General features: G+C 40.4%; 1 protein-coding gene and 1 long non-coding RNA gene across 14 annotated transcripts in view; one reads left to right on the top strand and one right to left on the bottom strand.

The window, feature by feature from the left end:
• The window catches only part of Dscam4 (Down syndrome cell adhesion molecule 4), a 55,893-nt gene that overhangs the window by 6,032 nt on the left and 34,182 nt on the right, over positions 1 to 15,679 (bottom strand). For all 13 annotated transcript variants that reach the window (XM_089467072.1, XM_089467071.1, XM_089467070.1 and 10 more), the window contains exons 9-20: positions 13,476 to 13,566; positions 13,271 to 13,358; positions 13,053 to 13,201; positions 12,859 to 12,982; positions 9,916 to 10,043; positions 8,886 to 9,022; positions 7,981 to 8,123; positions 6,985 to 7,146; positions 6,113 to 6,257; positions 5,263 to 5,699; positions 5,044 to 5,197; positions 1,123 to 1,240 (exon numbers count right to left, since the gene is read on the bottom strand). In XM_089467072.1, coding sequence (XP_089323198.1) covers positions 1,123 to 1,240; positions 5,044 to 5,197; positions 5,263 to 5,699; positions 6,113 to 6,257; positions 6,985 to 7,146; positions 7,981 to 8,123; positions 8,886 to 9,022; positions 9,916 to 10,043; positions 12,859 to 12,982; positions 13,053 to 13,201; positions 13,271 to 13,358; positions 13,476 to 13,566 — 1,876 coding nt within the window. The remainder of the gene's footprint in view (positions 1 to 1,122; positions 1,241 to 5,043; positions 5,198 to 5,262; positions 5,700 to 6,112; positions 6,258 to 6,984; positions 7,147 to 7,980; positions 8,124 to 8,885; positions 9,023 to 9,915; positions 10,044 to 12,858; positions 12,983 to 13,052; positions 13,202 to 13,270; positions 13,359 to 13,475; positions 13,567 to 15,679) is intronic.
• LOC149268951 (uncharacterized) lies at positions 1,235 to 4,452 on the top strand. The gene is made up of 2 exons (XR_016269757.1): positions 1,235 to 3,118; positions 3,205 to 4,452. It is a non-coding gene; the product is annotated as an uncharacterized LOC149268951 (long non-coding RNA).

Genomic DNA, 15,679 nt, shown 5'->3' with positions numbered 1-15,679 from the left:
TGTGTGTGTGAGTGTGTGTGTATGTAGTATCTGTGTATATGTAGTGTCTGTGTGTGTGTGTGTGTTTATGTGTGTGCTAGTTGCTAGGGCTGGCTCTTACGCCTGATCAATCAGTGCCTTAGGCACAGCAGCAACAAATGAATTTTATGAAAACCTTTTCGCAATCAATCATGTAAAGCGTTTAATGTGCTTTGAGCAACTTGAAGAAGCTTTAAGGTTTATTATACTAAATTTAATTGCAGGTAGAATTCTATCATGAAAATTTATTCAAATGCTGATTGATTGATGTACCAATGATTGATGCCTGGGCTGAGCTAATCTTAGATAAAATATGCAAATTATATAAGTGATTGACGATTAATCAAAGCTCATTTAAGCTAAATTTTAAGCGATTATTGACTGATTGACTGCTTGATTGATGCCAATGAACTTCCATGTAATCTAAATACAGTAGAATCCGGTTATAACGACTCCGTTTATAGCGTCTGTACGGTTATAGCGATAAAATTTTGGTCCCCAGATAAACTTTTATGAGCAAACTTATACAGTTAGAGCGCCTTTCGGGTATAACGACGGTGCTTTGAGTGTCGTTATAACCGGATTCCGATTTTTCATTTCACATAATTTTTATAAAGATAAGGCCAATTATTTAGATGATAACTATGAGTCTCTTATCAATCAGCTCTTTGACTGATGGCAAACCAATCAAAGCTTGCATTATATTTAAGGACCTCTTCTACAAGTAGGAATCTCTCATAACAGACCCATTCTTTAATTTTCACTCATATCATAATGGAATTTGTGTCTGATGACATTTTCCTTACACTCATTTATCACTGCCCTTCCAACTACAATTTGTCTATGACTTTTCACATATTCAGTTAACAAAAGAAAAAATACTCACACACACATACACATGCACATTTAAAGCTTCCAACTTATTGTAAAGCCAAGCTGTTTACGAGGTATTTAAATGACTAACAAATGTAATCAAATATTCTAAGCGCAACATCAAGTGCTACAAACTTTTGATTGCTTTTTATATGCGACCAGCCCTGGTAGTACTTTACTGAGTGTGTGTGTGAGTGTGTGTGTGGCACAAAAGTGTCAGCATGCACTTACCTGTCCAAATGCATTGTTGGCCTGACAGATATAAATGCCTGTATCCTGGCGGTATGTGTGCGAAATGCCCAATTCGGAGACCATGCCATCGTCGAGCACTTGATCTCGTATGGTATAGCTGTGTGTGTGAGTGTGTGTGTGATTTATATGCAAGTAAATGCATTTAAGAGATACAAGATACACACAAACACACACACACGTACGTCGGCATGCAAACGTTGGCGTTTGGCGAGATACGGATACGTTTACGTTAACAGATACAGATGCAGACACACAGATACAGATACAGATGCAGATGCAGATGCCGAGGCCGAGATACGAATACGTGTTTGCGCAACGTGAGCGACGCAATGCAATTTTATAACAATGTTTTTCACGTTGCAACAGTTGTTGTTGTTGTTGTTGTGTGTTGACAAAGACGAAGACGAACGAGGCCAACACACACACACACACACACACACGCACAGATGGCAGTCACGCGCGCATGTGTGTGCGTAAATAAATAAAACGCGTATTTGGTTTTCGGGCAGCAGTTCCAAAGTTGACAGCGTCGCATGGCGGAGGCAGGTGGCAGGTGGCAGGAGGCGGGACGCACGAGGCCGTTTTATAGTTGAGCATAGCAAAAGAAAAGAGAGAGGGAGAGAGAGAGCCGGAAACACACATACATTAAAGTACTTGCATAGGCACAAAAGTGGAAAATGTTTAAGCATTTAGTGGGCACTAAAATGGGCCAAAAGCTTTTACAAGCCCTTGCAAAACCTTCAACTGAAAGACTTGATTACTTTTCGGTCGCTTCCCCGCTACCCTCGGCTATTATAGACAACTTTTTTATCATCATCTTCTTCCCCCCTCCCCCTCTCATGCTTCTTGCCTGCAACATAACTGTTAAGCTGCCAAACGCATTGGCATTGGCTGCTGCCAAATTGAATTTGAAACCGTACGAAGAGTCATCCAGCTCCAGATTTGTTGCGCCCCGCCCACTGAGCCATTTGCACAGCTCGTTTAATTAAAAGCAATTTGCAGCTTTGCCATCGACTTGCGAATTGATTCCCCAAACACTCAACACTCCGCGCCACGTGAATAGAGTCGCGCGGGTGCCAAGAACTGCAATGCATTTTTGACGGCAACGTTGACAGCTAAACTTGTTTGCATATAAACAAAATATTACGTAAATTTGTTTAGAAACTAGCAAAAGCGGAGTTTATTAATAAATCATATTTATTAATAAAGTAATAGATAAATAATGAAAAAATGCAAGAAACATTTTAAGGCTTTAAATATGTAAATAATGCTATGACTAAATCTATATATATAAAAGAAAGTTGTGTAAAAGTGAAGACTGCTTATAACTTGATTTGGGCTGAACCAATTTTCATGGTTTTTGATTTGTTGGATTTGTCTCCGCAACGAGTTTAGTATAGGGTCTTAAAAATACTGAAAAAATTTGCCGAATACTTGAAAAACGCGGTTTTTTCCCCAAATGTTCAAATTTTTTTTATACCCAGTAGGCTTGGTAACAGTGACAGTTTTGACAATAGTGTAGAAGTAAATAAACAAATGTAGTCAGTCAGTCTACGGTCTCCTGACCTCGAGCAGACCTGACTATTCAAAAAAAAAAAAAAAAAAAAAAAAAAAAAAAAAAAAATTTCAAATCAAAAGGAAAAATATTTCAAATCAAAAATCTGCAAAAAATCAAAAGATTAAAACCTGACTGTTCAAAAAATAAATAAAAAATTAAAAATTCGAAATTAAAAAAAAAAAGGTAATTATTAAAAAGTGTATTTTTGGCTTTTTATATTTTCGGACTTTTAAACTTTATAAATATTTCAAATCAAAAATCTGCAAAAATTAAAAAAAAAAATCAAAAGATTAAAACCTAACAATCAAAAATAAATAAAAAATTCAAAATTCAAAATTCGAAATTAAAAAAAAAAAGTTAATTATTAAAAATTGTATTTTTGGACTTTTACAAAAGCTAAATATCTCGAAAGTTCAGGTATTTGTTTGTCTCAAACATAAATTTGTGTAAATTATTTATATTTATATTTCTCGATTGTTTTATATGGTTTTGTGCGAGGGCAGTATTACTATTAATAAAAATGCCGCGTCCTAGAAGATCTAATCTTTCCCGGCGGACCCATAATGCAATTAGGCAACGGAATAGCGCGAGTCAATTATCTGACGAAGAGCGAGAAATCGCCCGAGAAAGGCTCCGCGTTAGTACCCAGGGAAGAAGGGCCTTAATTCGTGCTTCTCAAAGAGAGGCAGCCCGTGAAATGGCAATAAGAAATGGTTCAAGGATTGATTTGAATCGAGCAGCGTTTCGATATGATTGCACCATTGATTACAGCTTGAATCGTTTAGTTTGCATTGGTCCAATGGACGTTGTTTGCTAGCATTGTGGCGCATTGAAGTTTGCTGGTGAAACGCCCGGTTTGTGCTGCCTTAGTGGTAAAGTGACATTGCCATTAGCGGTCACCATAGCCATTGTGTTCCCTGCTTTATGGCGAAACACTAGAATCACGACATTTTCTAGCGAACACTCAAAAATACAATGCCTGTTTCCAAATGACATAATTTGGGGCGGAAAATATTGGAGACGGATATTTAAGGTAATTTACGTTAAAAATTTTATTTTCTATGACTGCCAAAAAAAAATTTTGAATAATGTAGTTTGTTAGATTTCTGTAAATAGTGTTTGTAAATATAACTATAACTATGGCTTTGAATTTAAAGATTCAAGGCCAGATTTGCCATCGCATTGGATCATTGCAACCTATTGAAGATGCACATCAAAAATTCTTGCAAATATACTTCATGGGCAATATGGAAGAACAACTTGACCGGCGTCAAGAAATGAACACAGCTATGAAAAGAGCAATTCTCCATGATTTGCATGCTTAGAAATTTAAACCAACCAAAACTGTGCAATGGAACGCGTTTGGTGATAAGAAAACTGATGAGCAATGTGATTCACGCGTTGATACTCAAAGGAAAATTTAAAGATGAGGAAGTTCTTATTCCTAGGATTCCGATGAGCTCAACAGATATGCCCTTTGAATTTAAACGAATTCAATTCCCGCTTCGTCTTGCCTTCGCCATGACGATCAACAAGTCACAGGGCCAATCTTTGACTATTTGTGGCCTCAATCTAGAAAATGCGTGTTTTTCTCATGGTCAATTGTACGTGGCATGCTCACGTGTTGGCAAACGATCCGCATTATTTGTTCTTGCACCCGACCAAAAAACGAAGAATGTCGTTTACAACAAGGTGCTTGAATGAAAATCCGATTAATAAATTTATCAGTGTATCCCAGCCTGAACAACATAGCTTTCAACAATTTTTTACCTAGAAATAATATAGAGGGCAATGCAACGTTTGCCGGGCCAGCTAGTAATACAATAAATAAAATTAAATAAAATATTAAATATTTAATTAAAATTATTAAAAAATAAATAAATTAAAATAATTTACAAATAGATAAATAAAATGAATATTAAAATATATACATTTTTCTTAATATATGAATAGAACTTAATAATATTTTTAGATTGCAAAAAAAAAAAAACATAAAAATATTGTTTTTAAATTTTGAGAAATATAAAATATTATTGTATTAAAAATATTAATGAAAAAATAAAAGAAACAAAAATTAAATATAAAATTTTACGTTTCAGTAAATATATTTTTAATAATATATATATTTTAAAGAATGTGTACTCAGCCATATACACATAGATATATAAGCTTATCCACATTACAGACTCTACTTCTGGCTAGAATCCCCACTGTGCCTATTGAAATTCCCCTCAGTGTAAGCGCAGGCAGACAAGCCACAGGCGAGACACAGATGCAGATTGGGAAGCTTGCAGCGGGAGAGGAGAAGAGAGAGAGAGAGAGGGGCAGACAGATGGACTTACCGTGAATCGAGCGACTCGTCAAGATATTGTTGCGTTGCCTGGATTTTCCATTTGAAGTCAATTGGATTGTCGCCCTGCACATTGCACTGCACATGCACCTGCTTGCCCTTGGCTACCGAGATTTGTTTCGTTTTCGTTGGAAAATGGGCGGGCACTGAGGGGGCGTAGCGAGTGTCATTAGTAACTGTAGAGGAAGCTGTGCATATTGCGCATACGCACCATTGACTTTGAGAAAAATCACTTTGCTGACACCGGAGCCAATGTTGTTCTTGGCCTCGCAGAGGAAGTGCCCCTGCGACTCCTTGCTGATCTTCTTGAAGTAGATGGTGCCATTGGGGAAGAGCTGCACGCTGGGCTCGTAGAGGAAGTCCTTGTACTCCCCGGGCGTCGGCCCAATCGCCTTCTTCCACGTAATCGTCGGCTTCGGATAGCCGGCGGACTGACAGTGGACGAGCACATCTGTGCCGGACTGTGCGCTCGAGTCCTTCGGCTCCAATATCCACTTGGGCGGCACATTCACCGTCAGCGGCACCGTGAATCTCTCCGTGCCCGCCACGTTGCTGGCGATGCACGTGTAGTTGCCCGAATGATCCGAGGTGATGTGCTCGATGACCAAGCTGGCCGAGTACTCGTCCAGGCGCCGGAATACCTCATTGCTGCAAGTCGTTGCATTTTATGAAATGTAAATTCAGTAAAAGCCTTGCGGCATTCGCTACACTCAGAGAAATCGGGAAATTAAGAGGCAATGCTCTTTTCTCAGCAGAAATGAAATGTGAGGAAATGTGTAAGACTTGGCTATATTTCTCTCTTTCTGAGGAGATAAAAGAATGTTGAAGGGATTTAGAAAAACATTTTTTCCATAATGAGAATGTGTTACCAAAAAGCTTAATTAAGCAACCAGAAGGTAAGGCAGTATTCCAGATAATTCCAGACTAAAGCAATTCTTATTTGCTTTTTGATATAAAGTATAATGGAAAATTCTTGCTGTTCCCATTTCACACAGATTTCAACTTGAATTTGACATCCCATCCGTTTTCTGCGAGTGTACATTGACCTTGTTATCGCTTACCCGGTGCCTATGAGCGGCTTGCCATTGCGCTCCCAGCGAAAGCTGACCGGCAGGTCGCCCTCCAGGATCTGGCAGGATATGGCAGCCCGCATGCCCTCGCGCAGCATATTCGTCATGGCCTGAATGGGCATGATTTTCGGTGGCACTGTAAAAATGGCAAATATGCATGTGTGTGTGTGTGGGTGTGTGTGTGTGGCATAAACAGACATTGAGCATATCATTAAGCAAGCATCGAAAACAACAACAACAACAACAACCACGTAGCTCATAACAATTGCCAAGTTGGCTTAAGCACAAAAGCCAGACTGATTATCAAGCCGGGAAACGTGCTGGCTGGCTGGCAGTCTGCTGGCTGTCTGTCTGGTTGGTGGGCGTGGCAGGCACATCAATGCGGCTTAGCAACAGCTGCCACACTGATAACAGCTGCACACAGTAAATTATGACGAGGAGCGAGAGATGCAGAGATAGCGACAGAGCCAGCAATAGTCGAGGCGAGGCGAGGCGAGTCGAGTCGAGCCTAGCCGAGTTGAGCTGCGTTGAGTTGAGGCAGTGGCATAGACACAGGAGTCAATGACTTCATTGTGGCACGTCCCCCGCGCTGCTGGGCCGTGCATGTGCATTAAAAAGTGCTGGCAGCTGGAAATAGTTGCTGCGGCTGTCGCTGCATAGTTTTGTTGCCAGTCTAATTGGAATAGTTTCATTGTAGTTGCAGCTGTTGTTGTTGTTGTTGTTGCAGCAACTTTCTAATTTGAATATTGGAACAGAACAGAACAGCAGCGGCTGCTGGTGCTGCTGCTGCAGCTGAACCAAAAAAAAAAAAACAGAGAGAAGAAGAGAAGTTGCAGTATATTACGCATACGCCGCGTACTCACCCAACACTTGAATCTCCACATTCCGCCTGGATGTCTGCTTCTGCTTGTTTTGGGCCATGCACGTGTACGTGCCCGCATCCTCCAGCCGCTGCAGCTGCTCGATAATTAAGGTGCCATTGTTATAGGCGCGCTGTCGTCGATTTATGGGCAGCGTTTGGCCATCTTTGCATGCAAATGAGAGAGAGAGAGAGAGAGAGAGAGAGAGAGAGAGAGAGAGAGAGAGAGAGCCGAAAAAACATCCGGCAATTAATTGCGGACTATTTATAGTCTTTTATAATTTGTTTGCATAACAATGAATTTATTTAACCAAAAATGAAAGAACTTTGAGATGGAAACACAATTCGGATTGCGGATTCCATATGAAAATCTATCTAGGTGAAAGCTGACTTCAGTTGAGTTCGGATATCCAAATATGGAGTTCTTAGAGTGGACTCGATTTGAAATGATATTCCATATAGTACTAGTCACGCTCGATATATTCCTGTAGAAAACATTCCCAAACAAAGGTCTCAGCTGAAGCTCTCGAAACTATTCGAAGCCAAATTGGCTGCAGGACACAATTACTAGCTAAAACTATGTGCAACACAAAAATGCAGCAAAGTTATGAGAGTTCGAACATAACATATATGTATATGCATGTGTGTATATCCACGAACATGCACGAAAATAATTGCAGCATTTTTTTGCGTGGAAAAAGCGTAGTTTTAATAATAATATTCATTGATATGCGCAATAACAAACATGGAAACTTTTAATACCAAACACGGGCCGTGAGGCAATGCAAACAAAGACGAACAGAAAAAGCGAACAGAGATATATATAGAGAGAGATATGTATATATAAAATTGGCCAAAAATGGCATTAAAGTATTGGATTTTATGGATGTCGAGCGAGACAGCAAGCAGCTCGATAATAAACATATGAAACGTAGTGGAGGGGAAAGGGCAAGGGGAGGGTATCAAAAAAGATGAAAATAAATATACTTATATTACTTACCGCGCTCCCAGTGTATTTTATCGATGGGATAACCAGCCACAGGACATTTAACAATCAAATCAGAGCCAGAGATTCCCGTTATTTTTGGCATTTCACGTATGTAAGGCAGACCATAGATGTTCACTTTGGCGCTATGCGAGACCCTGCGGCGATATAAAAAACATACACAAGTCATAACTAACATTTAAGAGCAGAGCCAAAACAAAACAGAGCAAAAAAAATGCAAACAGTTTATGTATGTGTGTGAGTGTGCGTGTGTGTTGGCAGACAGCTGTACAGTTGTACAGCTATACAGCTATACAGTTGTTGCAGCTAAAGAGCCTGACTCGGCAAATTGTTTGAATTTTATGTCGCTTCTGCCTGCAAACAATGCGATTCCATTGTTCATATACCCTATACACCTCCGCTAGAGTCAGGCTGCGTGGCATATGCCAGATATGACCTCTATGTGTAGGGTATGTGTGGGCAACGGATATTGCTGGGCGAGCATCTCTAAATCTCTGGCCTCTCTGTGCGATTCTCATTTATTATTAAGCATATTCTTAAATAGAAATACATATATGTTCATTATCATGTTTTCATCTTGGACTCGACTCTTGGTTAGCTCATCTTCTAGTAGAGCCTCTCTATGCGATTCTCTTGCAGTCAACTAAGTTTTCATTGAAGCCGTCTAACTCTCTCCTTTATTTTGAAGAAATCCATTTTACAGAGCATCTAGCAGTCGTTCACATAGCACAGCTATCTTTTATTTCTAGTTTTTACTATGGTATGCAACAATTAAATTTATGATTTAGCAGAGAAATGTTTTTTATGCTTCTATCAGAAGGCACAGATTGAAGTATGTGTGTGTATGCCTCTGTGTCTGTGTGTGTGTGTGTTTTATTTATGGAACTAGAGCCACTCACTTGCCAATCGCATTCTGCGCCGTGCAGGTATACTCGCCGCCGTCCTCCTCCTTGACGTTTGAAATATTCACATGGCTGATGACATCGTCGTGGATGGTAACATATTGACCCACTAAAAAGCGAGAGCTGTCTGGTATCTGGCGCGTCAGATAGAGGGAAAGAAAATATCGTATATATAGTTGAGAGAAAGGGCAATTAGATCAAAAATATATATAGTCGACGGCCAAAGTGCGAAGGCGACGCTAGGGAAAAGCTCTGAGGATACTCTATAAAAAATTCAAGTAAATCGAATTGATTGAAATTGCATAAAATTTACACTGCGCTTAAGTGTGGAGCAAGCGAGAGAGAGAGAGAGAGAGAGAGAGAGAGACGAAGGGGGGAGGTTAGGCTAGTGTATGGGGGGCTGTGTGGGAAGGGCGCACTGTAGCTGTAGCGCAAGAAAATGGAAATTTATGCAAATAAACGAAACAAATCCTTGAAAATGCGCCATGGAACATGCCAAGAACTACAGAGCTGAACGCAGCGCAGCGTAGCGAAAGGAAAAACGAAAGAAAAATAAAGGGAAAATCAAGTGTGGGCAAAGCAAAGCAAAGCAAAAGCCACGGGGCATGCCAAGCATGACCAAGCTAAATTTTTAGGGTAGAACTTTACTAAAATGTGCAAGCAGAAGAAGAAGTAGAGGAAGTGGGAGAGGGGGAGGAGGTGGAGGAGGGGAGAGGCTGCACCGCTTTTCGTAAACATTTATGCATATTCTTGTATGGATGTGCGAGTGCGCCTCTGTGTGTGTGCCTGTGTGTGAGTGTGTGTGTGGCATAAGCAACTCCATCTTCATCAACGTGCATGTGACGATAGCAGCGGAAACGGAAACGCTGCCTGCATTTCCGCTGCTGCTGATGCTGCTAAGTAAGTGCTCAGGACGTGTGTGAACTTTAGATGGAGCCCTCTCATCCTCTCACCTCCACTCCCACTTCCACTACCTCCCCCCCGCCCTCACCCTTTGAAGAAGCCAAACTGTGTGGGCCATACTTACCGGAAATCCGTCCAAAGACCATGTAAATTGCGGCAGTGGATTTCCGGTGGCAACGCATTTCAATGATACCGTCGGCCCCGGCTGCAGTGTTTGCTCCGAAAACCAATAAAGCAGTTCCGGCGAAGCATCTAAAATTGTCAGAGATAAAGATTGAGATTCGGTTTAGTGCGTACGGCGTATAGTGCAGGGCAAAGTGCTTAAAGCCTGCTCACATGTGTGGGGCTGGATGTGGTTGTGGGTGTGTATTCACGTGTGTCTGTGTGTGCGTGTGCTTTTTAGTTGGGCTAAGCTTAACCCTTATATGCGGGGCTATGGGCATAGCGGCTTTAAGAGTACTCCATTAATTAGCGTCTGCTCAGGTGTGCACAGCCGTGTGTTAGTGTGTGTGTGTGTGTGCATTAGAGAGTAGCTTATTGGCAAATGCCTGAATGGCTTGCGTATCTATTGATAGAGTATGTTCTATTAACCAGGGCAGCAGTTGGTTTACTGCAACTCGAGTGGGTTGCTTTTAAAATATTGGCAGCTGATATATGTATAAGGGCTGATCAAATGAGAGCTAGAGGAAAAGAAGTTGCTAGAGGGCATAAATCTTAACTCATTCTTTTACTGTAGCTCTCATTTGATTAGGTTAAGTTCTCGATTTTAGTTATCATTTGAGGATGCATCTGTGCCATTATCTACATAGTAATTACATAGATGTTATAGTTGAGGATGCATTTTCCATATAGTAATTACATAGATGTTATATTTAGATATTTAACAAATGCACTGAGTATTGAAGCCATATGCATATAAATATGCAAGTCTAAATATTGTTTCCTTTTTACAAGAATTTTGTGATTATAGGCAGATCCGAAATAAATTATAATGAAATGCCAAATCTTGTTAAATATTTATATTTTTAGCTCTTATCAATAGCTTAAGCCATTCAACACATATAGCTATCCCAAATAGCATCACTCTGGCTGGGTCCTTCTATATACTTGTATAGTTACTTTAAGCAACTGGGTTAGCTTGGACTGCACACTGCGAACTTCATCTGTCACTTGCATTTATATATTTCTTACAGTTATTTCTTTTCAGATTTTCCGCTAGCTGATTTCAGGAGCATCGATGGCGATGCCATTTCCCATCTCCCATCTCCCATGGACTTGTACATATATCCTATTCCTTTTCCATTTCTATTTATTTGGATATATATATATGTTTCTTTGCTGCTGCATATTTGCTAGCAATCAAAATCAGATTTGTAAAAATGCTTTTCGCAATATTCTTCTGTGCGCTTTGACCTTAGAGCGCGGCGGAAAATGCATTTGACAAGCGAGCAAATGTTATCCAGCTGATGAAAATTGTATCAATTTCCGCTCCAAGAGACGGCGGCGACGACGTCGACGGCGACGTTGGGAGAATATTTCGGGCGTTAGCGCTGACATTGCCAGTTATAAGCTGCCATATTTATTTGCAGTCAGCCAACACACACACCCGCACACACACACACACACACACACACACTTGTAGCGTGGCACACTCGGTTGACACAATTGCTGCCATATCCGGCTGCTTAATGGTTCTGCGCTGGATGCTAGCGCCATTTTGTGGTGCGGCAACAGCAGCTTTTAACACCACAGCGCTATGTTTGTGTGTGATGAGTGTGTGTGTGGTGTGTCTATGTGTGCGTGTGTGTAAGCATGCCAATAATATATCGAAATCAATTTCCGCTTGTGCCTAAAAGCAAATCAGAAATGTTGCCAAAGCCGCCAAAAGTGACAAAGCGCGAATATGAGCTAGCTGCCAGCTCTATCCAGTTGAGTGTCTGTGTGTGTCAGTATGTTAGTGTGCATGTGTGTGTGTGTGTGTCTGTGTGTGTGAGCGTATTTAGTCCCTAGGCAGCTGAATCTCAGAGTGTGCTGGGCTCTAGGCGCAGCTAAGCGAGCGTAGAATGCTAGAGATGCGCACAATTTTAGCTGTCACTGTGACTGGAGCAAAGCTGTGATATGACCAGCTGCGCCTGTGAAAGTCACAACTAAAGAGTTGATTATGCTAATAGTAAAAGAAGTAGGTGACTATCAGTGACTCATTTGATATTGACTATCACAGTCACTGTTTTTATGGAAGCTGTGACTTTTCCTAAAATACCACGAGTAATATCGCAACTGTAAATCATAGCACAGCTTTCTTCCCCGGTCTCTTCATATACATATATTGACATTATGCTGTCATACATATTCACAATGCCAGCTGTGATTTACAAAAAACAGTGACACGCCGTGAACTGTGACTTCAATTAAGACTGCTAAGAGCAAACGAGGTACGTGATTCATAATATTTCACGGCTTAACTGTGACTCTTCATTTGATTTTCTCCCTAACAGTCGCTGCTATTATAGAAACTGTGACTTTTGTGAACAAGTCACGGCTAATATCACTGCTGTGTCTCTTAATACCCCAACTCCGTCTGTGCACCCCTCACTTATCACCCTCTATCACTCTTCACATTCACATTCTCATTGTGTAACGTTATCGCAGAGAAGAATGTCGCAACACTGGTGGCTAGAATATTAGTGCTGGTAATAAAATTAAGTTGTCAGGCTGCGCTTTATGGCTGGCTCTAGCGCCATTGTTGTTGCTTTTTTATGGTTGCCGGTGTTGTTGCTATTGTTGTTGTAAAATGCCAGCAATTTGCTAAATTAGAAATTAATGAAATGCAATTATGACAAACATTTATTTGTGCGGTTTTTGCGGTCATCAAGCGACGGAAATTTCGCTTTTGATTTGCGCAAATTGCCAGCCAGGAGTGAGACTGTGTGAGTGTGTGTGAGTGTCTGTGTATGTGTGTGCCCATTAATGGTCATCAGAGCGTTAATTTATGACAACCGAAATTGGAGCTATGGTTAAATATATATACAGCCAATGGCAATGATATTACTAATACGCCCCGGCTTACCGCCCAATTGGAGCTCAGCTGTTGACTGGATTTGCTCCCACTCGTTGGAGACGAAGCACTGATACATGCCGGGATCGTCCTTTTGCACCTTCTTAATGATCAGACGCGCGGGATCCGTGAGTATCTGCAGAGATGCGATATATGTACAGAGGAAGAGGCGGATAGTTATGGCTGGGCCATGCTTGGGCACTCACCTCGACGCGATTGTCGCGCAGTATTGGCTTGCCATCGTGCAGCCAGTTGACATCGTGCACCGGATGGCCAGAGACAATGCATTGGAATTGTGCATCCTTGTCGACGTCCACGGTCTGCACCTGCGGCTGCAGGTGTGCGGTCAAGGGAGCTGTGCGATGTACATATGTGGTATAGATAATGCCAGGCTGACTGCACGCACACACACGCAGCTACATACCTGTCACGGTGAGAGACACCTGGATGGTCTCCTCGCCAGCTGTGTTATTGACCCAGCACAGATATTTGCCGCTGTCCTCGAGACGCGCCTGCAATGGCAATGCCATAAATCAATGGCAATCACAATATTTGGTTTTCATTTACAGCCAAAGAGAGCGAGAAAGAGAGAGTGAGAGAGAGAGTGGGGAAGAGGGAGATGGACATACCTTGGTTATTTTGAGCAGACCCGCGGATACAATCGTGATGCGTTCGCTCAGCTGCAGCGGCAGCAGCTGCTCGTTCTCCTCCTTAAACCAGCTGGAAAGAGACATAAAGAGAGGGAGAGACAGAGAGAGAGAGAGAGAGAGCATTAAGCTAACGAGCCAAACAAAAGCTTAACAATTACAGTTCTCTCTTTATTTGATTAAACTTAAATATTCTTTCATGCACGTTGTTGCTGCTGTCCTCATCAGGGTTAATATGTCGATTGCATTAACAGTAAACGACTTTAGCACACCCCTGCGACCCCCATGATTGCCGCTTGTTGAGCGAAAAAAAAGAATAAAATTGCAACGCGAATATGCGTTCAATAATGTTCAATTGCATTGCAAAATGATAACCGCACTTCAATGTGCAAGAGAGTGAGGGGTGAATGGGGAGAGGGTACTTTTGGAGGGGCTGGGAGAGATAGAGGCAGAGCAGGAGTCTGAGATGGGGAGAGAAAGAGATAGAGGCAAAGGCAAATGGTAGATGCAGAGAGTCACAGTCAGAGACGGAGGTAGAGGTGACGATAGGCCCTGAGAGGTAGAGGCAGCGTAGGAGTCAGATATGGAGAGAGAAAGTAGCTATATTTTAGATGGAATACCAGCTGATATTATCTAAAAGTTATTTTTATTTCATCTCTCTGACTTGATTTCAGTTTTTCCCCAACCATTTTATGCCCAAAATTGTTTTGAGAACTAAAATATTCGCTAATTAGCTCCAGCGACTGCTTTACTACAACTTAACAACTTTTGTGCACCTGTCCCATTTAACAAGGTACGCAGAAAAGGAAAACTAAGTTTGGTGAAATGTCTTGAACCAAAGGTTTTCCTAGCAGTTGAAGTTGCGTTTTCTTAGCTTGAAAATACTTTGAAAGAGAAACTAAAAAAACTAAACAAAATAAACATAATAAAAATTTGCAAAAAAAAACAACTTGCATGCTAAGATTTCAGTAGAGCTTTCTTGCTTCTGAGACTTTAGCTTACACGTGCCACGCCTACTGTGGGCGTATACTTTAATTCCTAATACTTTTACTCCAATAATTATATATAAATTATTTAAGCTTAGACTCTATGTTCCATATTCCACATCTAGCAATAATACCTTGGCAAGAGCCAATATGTATATACATTTATAAATATATATATGTATATGAATAGTTTTAATTTCTTCTTAATCTTCATTTGCATGTTTCCATTTACAGATTTACACATCTGCAATTGCTGCAGCAGAGTTCGAATTCCCAAGGCCTTGCCGCGTTTTGCAATTAAAGAGCATTTCCTCTTCGTTGCACGTGGCTGTGGCAGCATCAATTCGAATTTATATTTTCGCAATTTATTTATGTGTAGTATAAAAATACTCATTCACGAAAGTTTAATGAGTATATTGGTTTTGTGCAATGTCCGCCTTGCTGTCTGTCCGTCCGAGCTGCATGCTCGTTTAAGTGAATATAGATTTATTAATAACTTTATTTTGATTTTATTTTTTTCTAGAAGAGTATTCTTTTGCTTTGAGCTAAAAAGCAAAGTAAGGGCTGCAGTACTCATCAAGAGTCGCTAGAGGTAAGTGTGAATCTATACCAAGCCGTACCGCATTAACATAAATCAGTGTATGCGGCTCTCTAGCTGTTTATTATATTCTAAAATATTTCTTATGCTTTCAGACTAAAGCGCCTCTTCAGCTAAGTGTGTGGGACATCATCATCCACGATGGGATATTATTAAATATTAATATAAGGTAGTGTTAAATTGCCCTAACATCATATAATTTAAGAGAGATATATAATTATGTGTGTAAATAAATGTAAATAAAAAATTAATTATCAACGTAATATAATTTAAGAGATATGCATATGTTTATAAATTAATGTAGATTTAAATCAGCAAAAACTGTGTAAATTTGAGAGGCAATAAAGAATTTTAATCAATAAATATACAAAATGTTTTCTCATTTAACAGGGTTTCTCTGGGTATTAATATTCAAACATCAACGGCTAAAAATATGGCCCATACGAAATATAGTTGCATATCTTAGGGAGGCTGTTATTGTGGCCGTTGGGGTCAAAATTTGAGCTGTTAATTTCAAAAGTACCAGGCGAACAAAAATAAATAGCAAAATGAAAAAGGTAACATTTTATTTAACAGATTAGTGTTATGTACTCTGTTAAATA

Source organism: Drosophila arizonae, chromosome 4, assembly GCF_054131065.1.
Source record: "Drosophila arizonae isolate 15081-1271.41 chromosome 4, UAZ_ARI_1.0, whole genome shotgun sequence".
Taxonomy (NCBI): Eukaryota; Metazoa; Arthropoda; class Insecta; order Diptera; family Drosophilidae; genus Drosophila; species Drosophila arizonae.
This window is presented reverse-complemented; position numbering and strand designations above follow the sequence as displayed.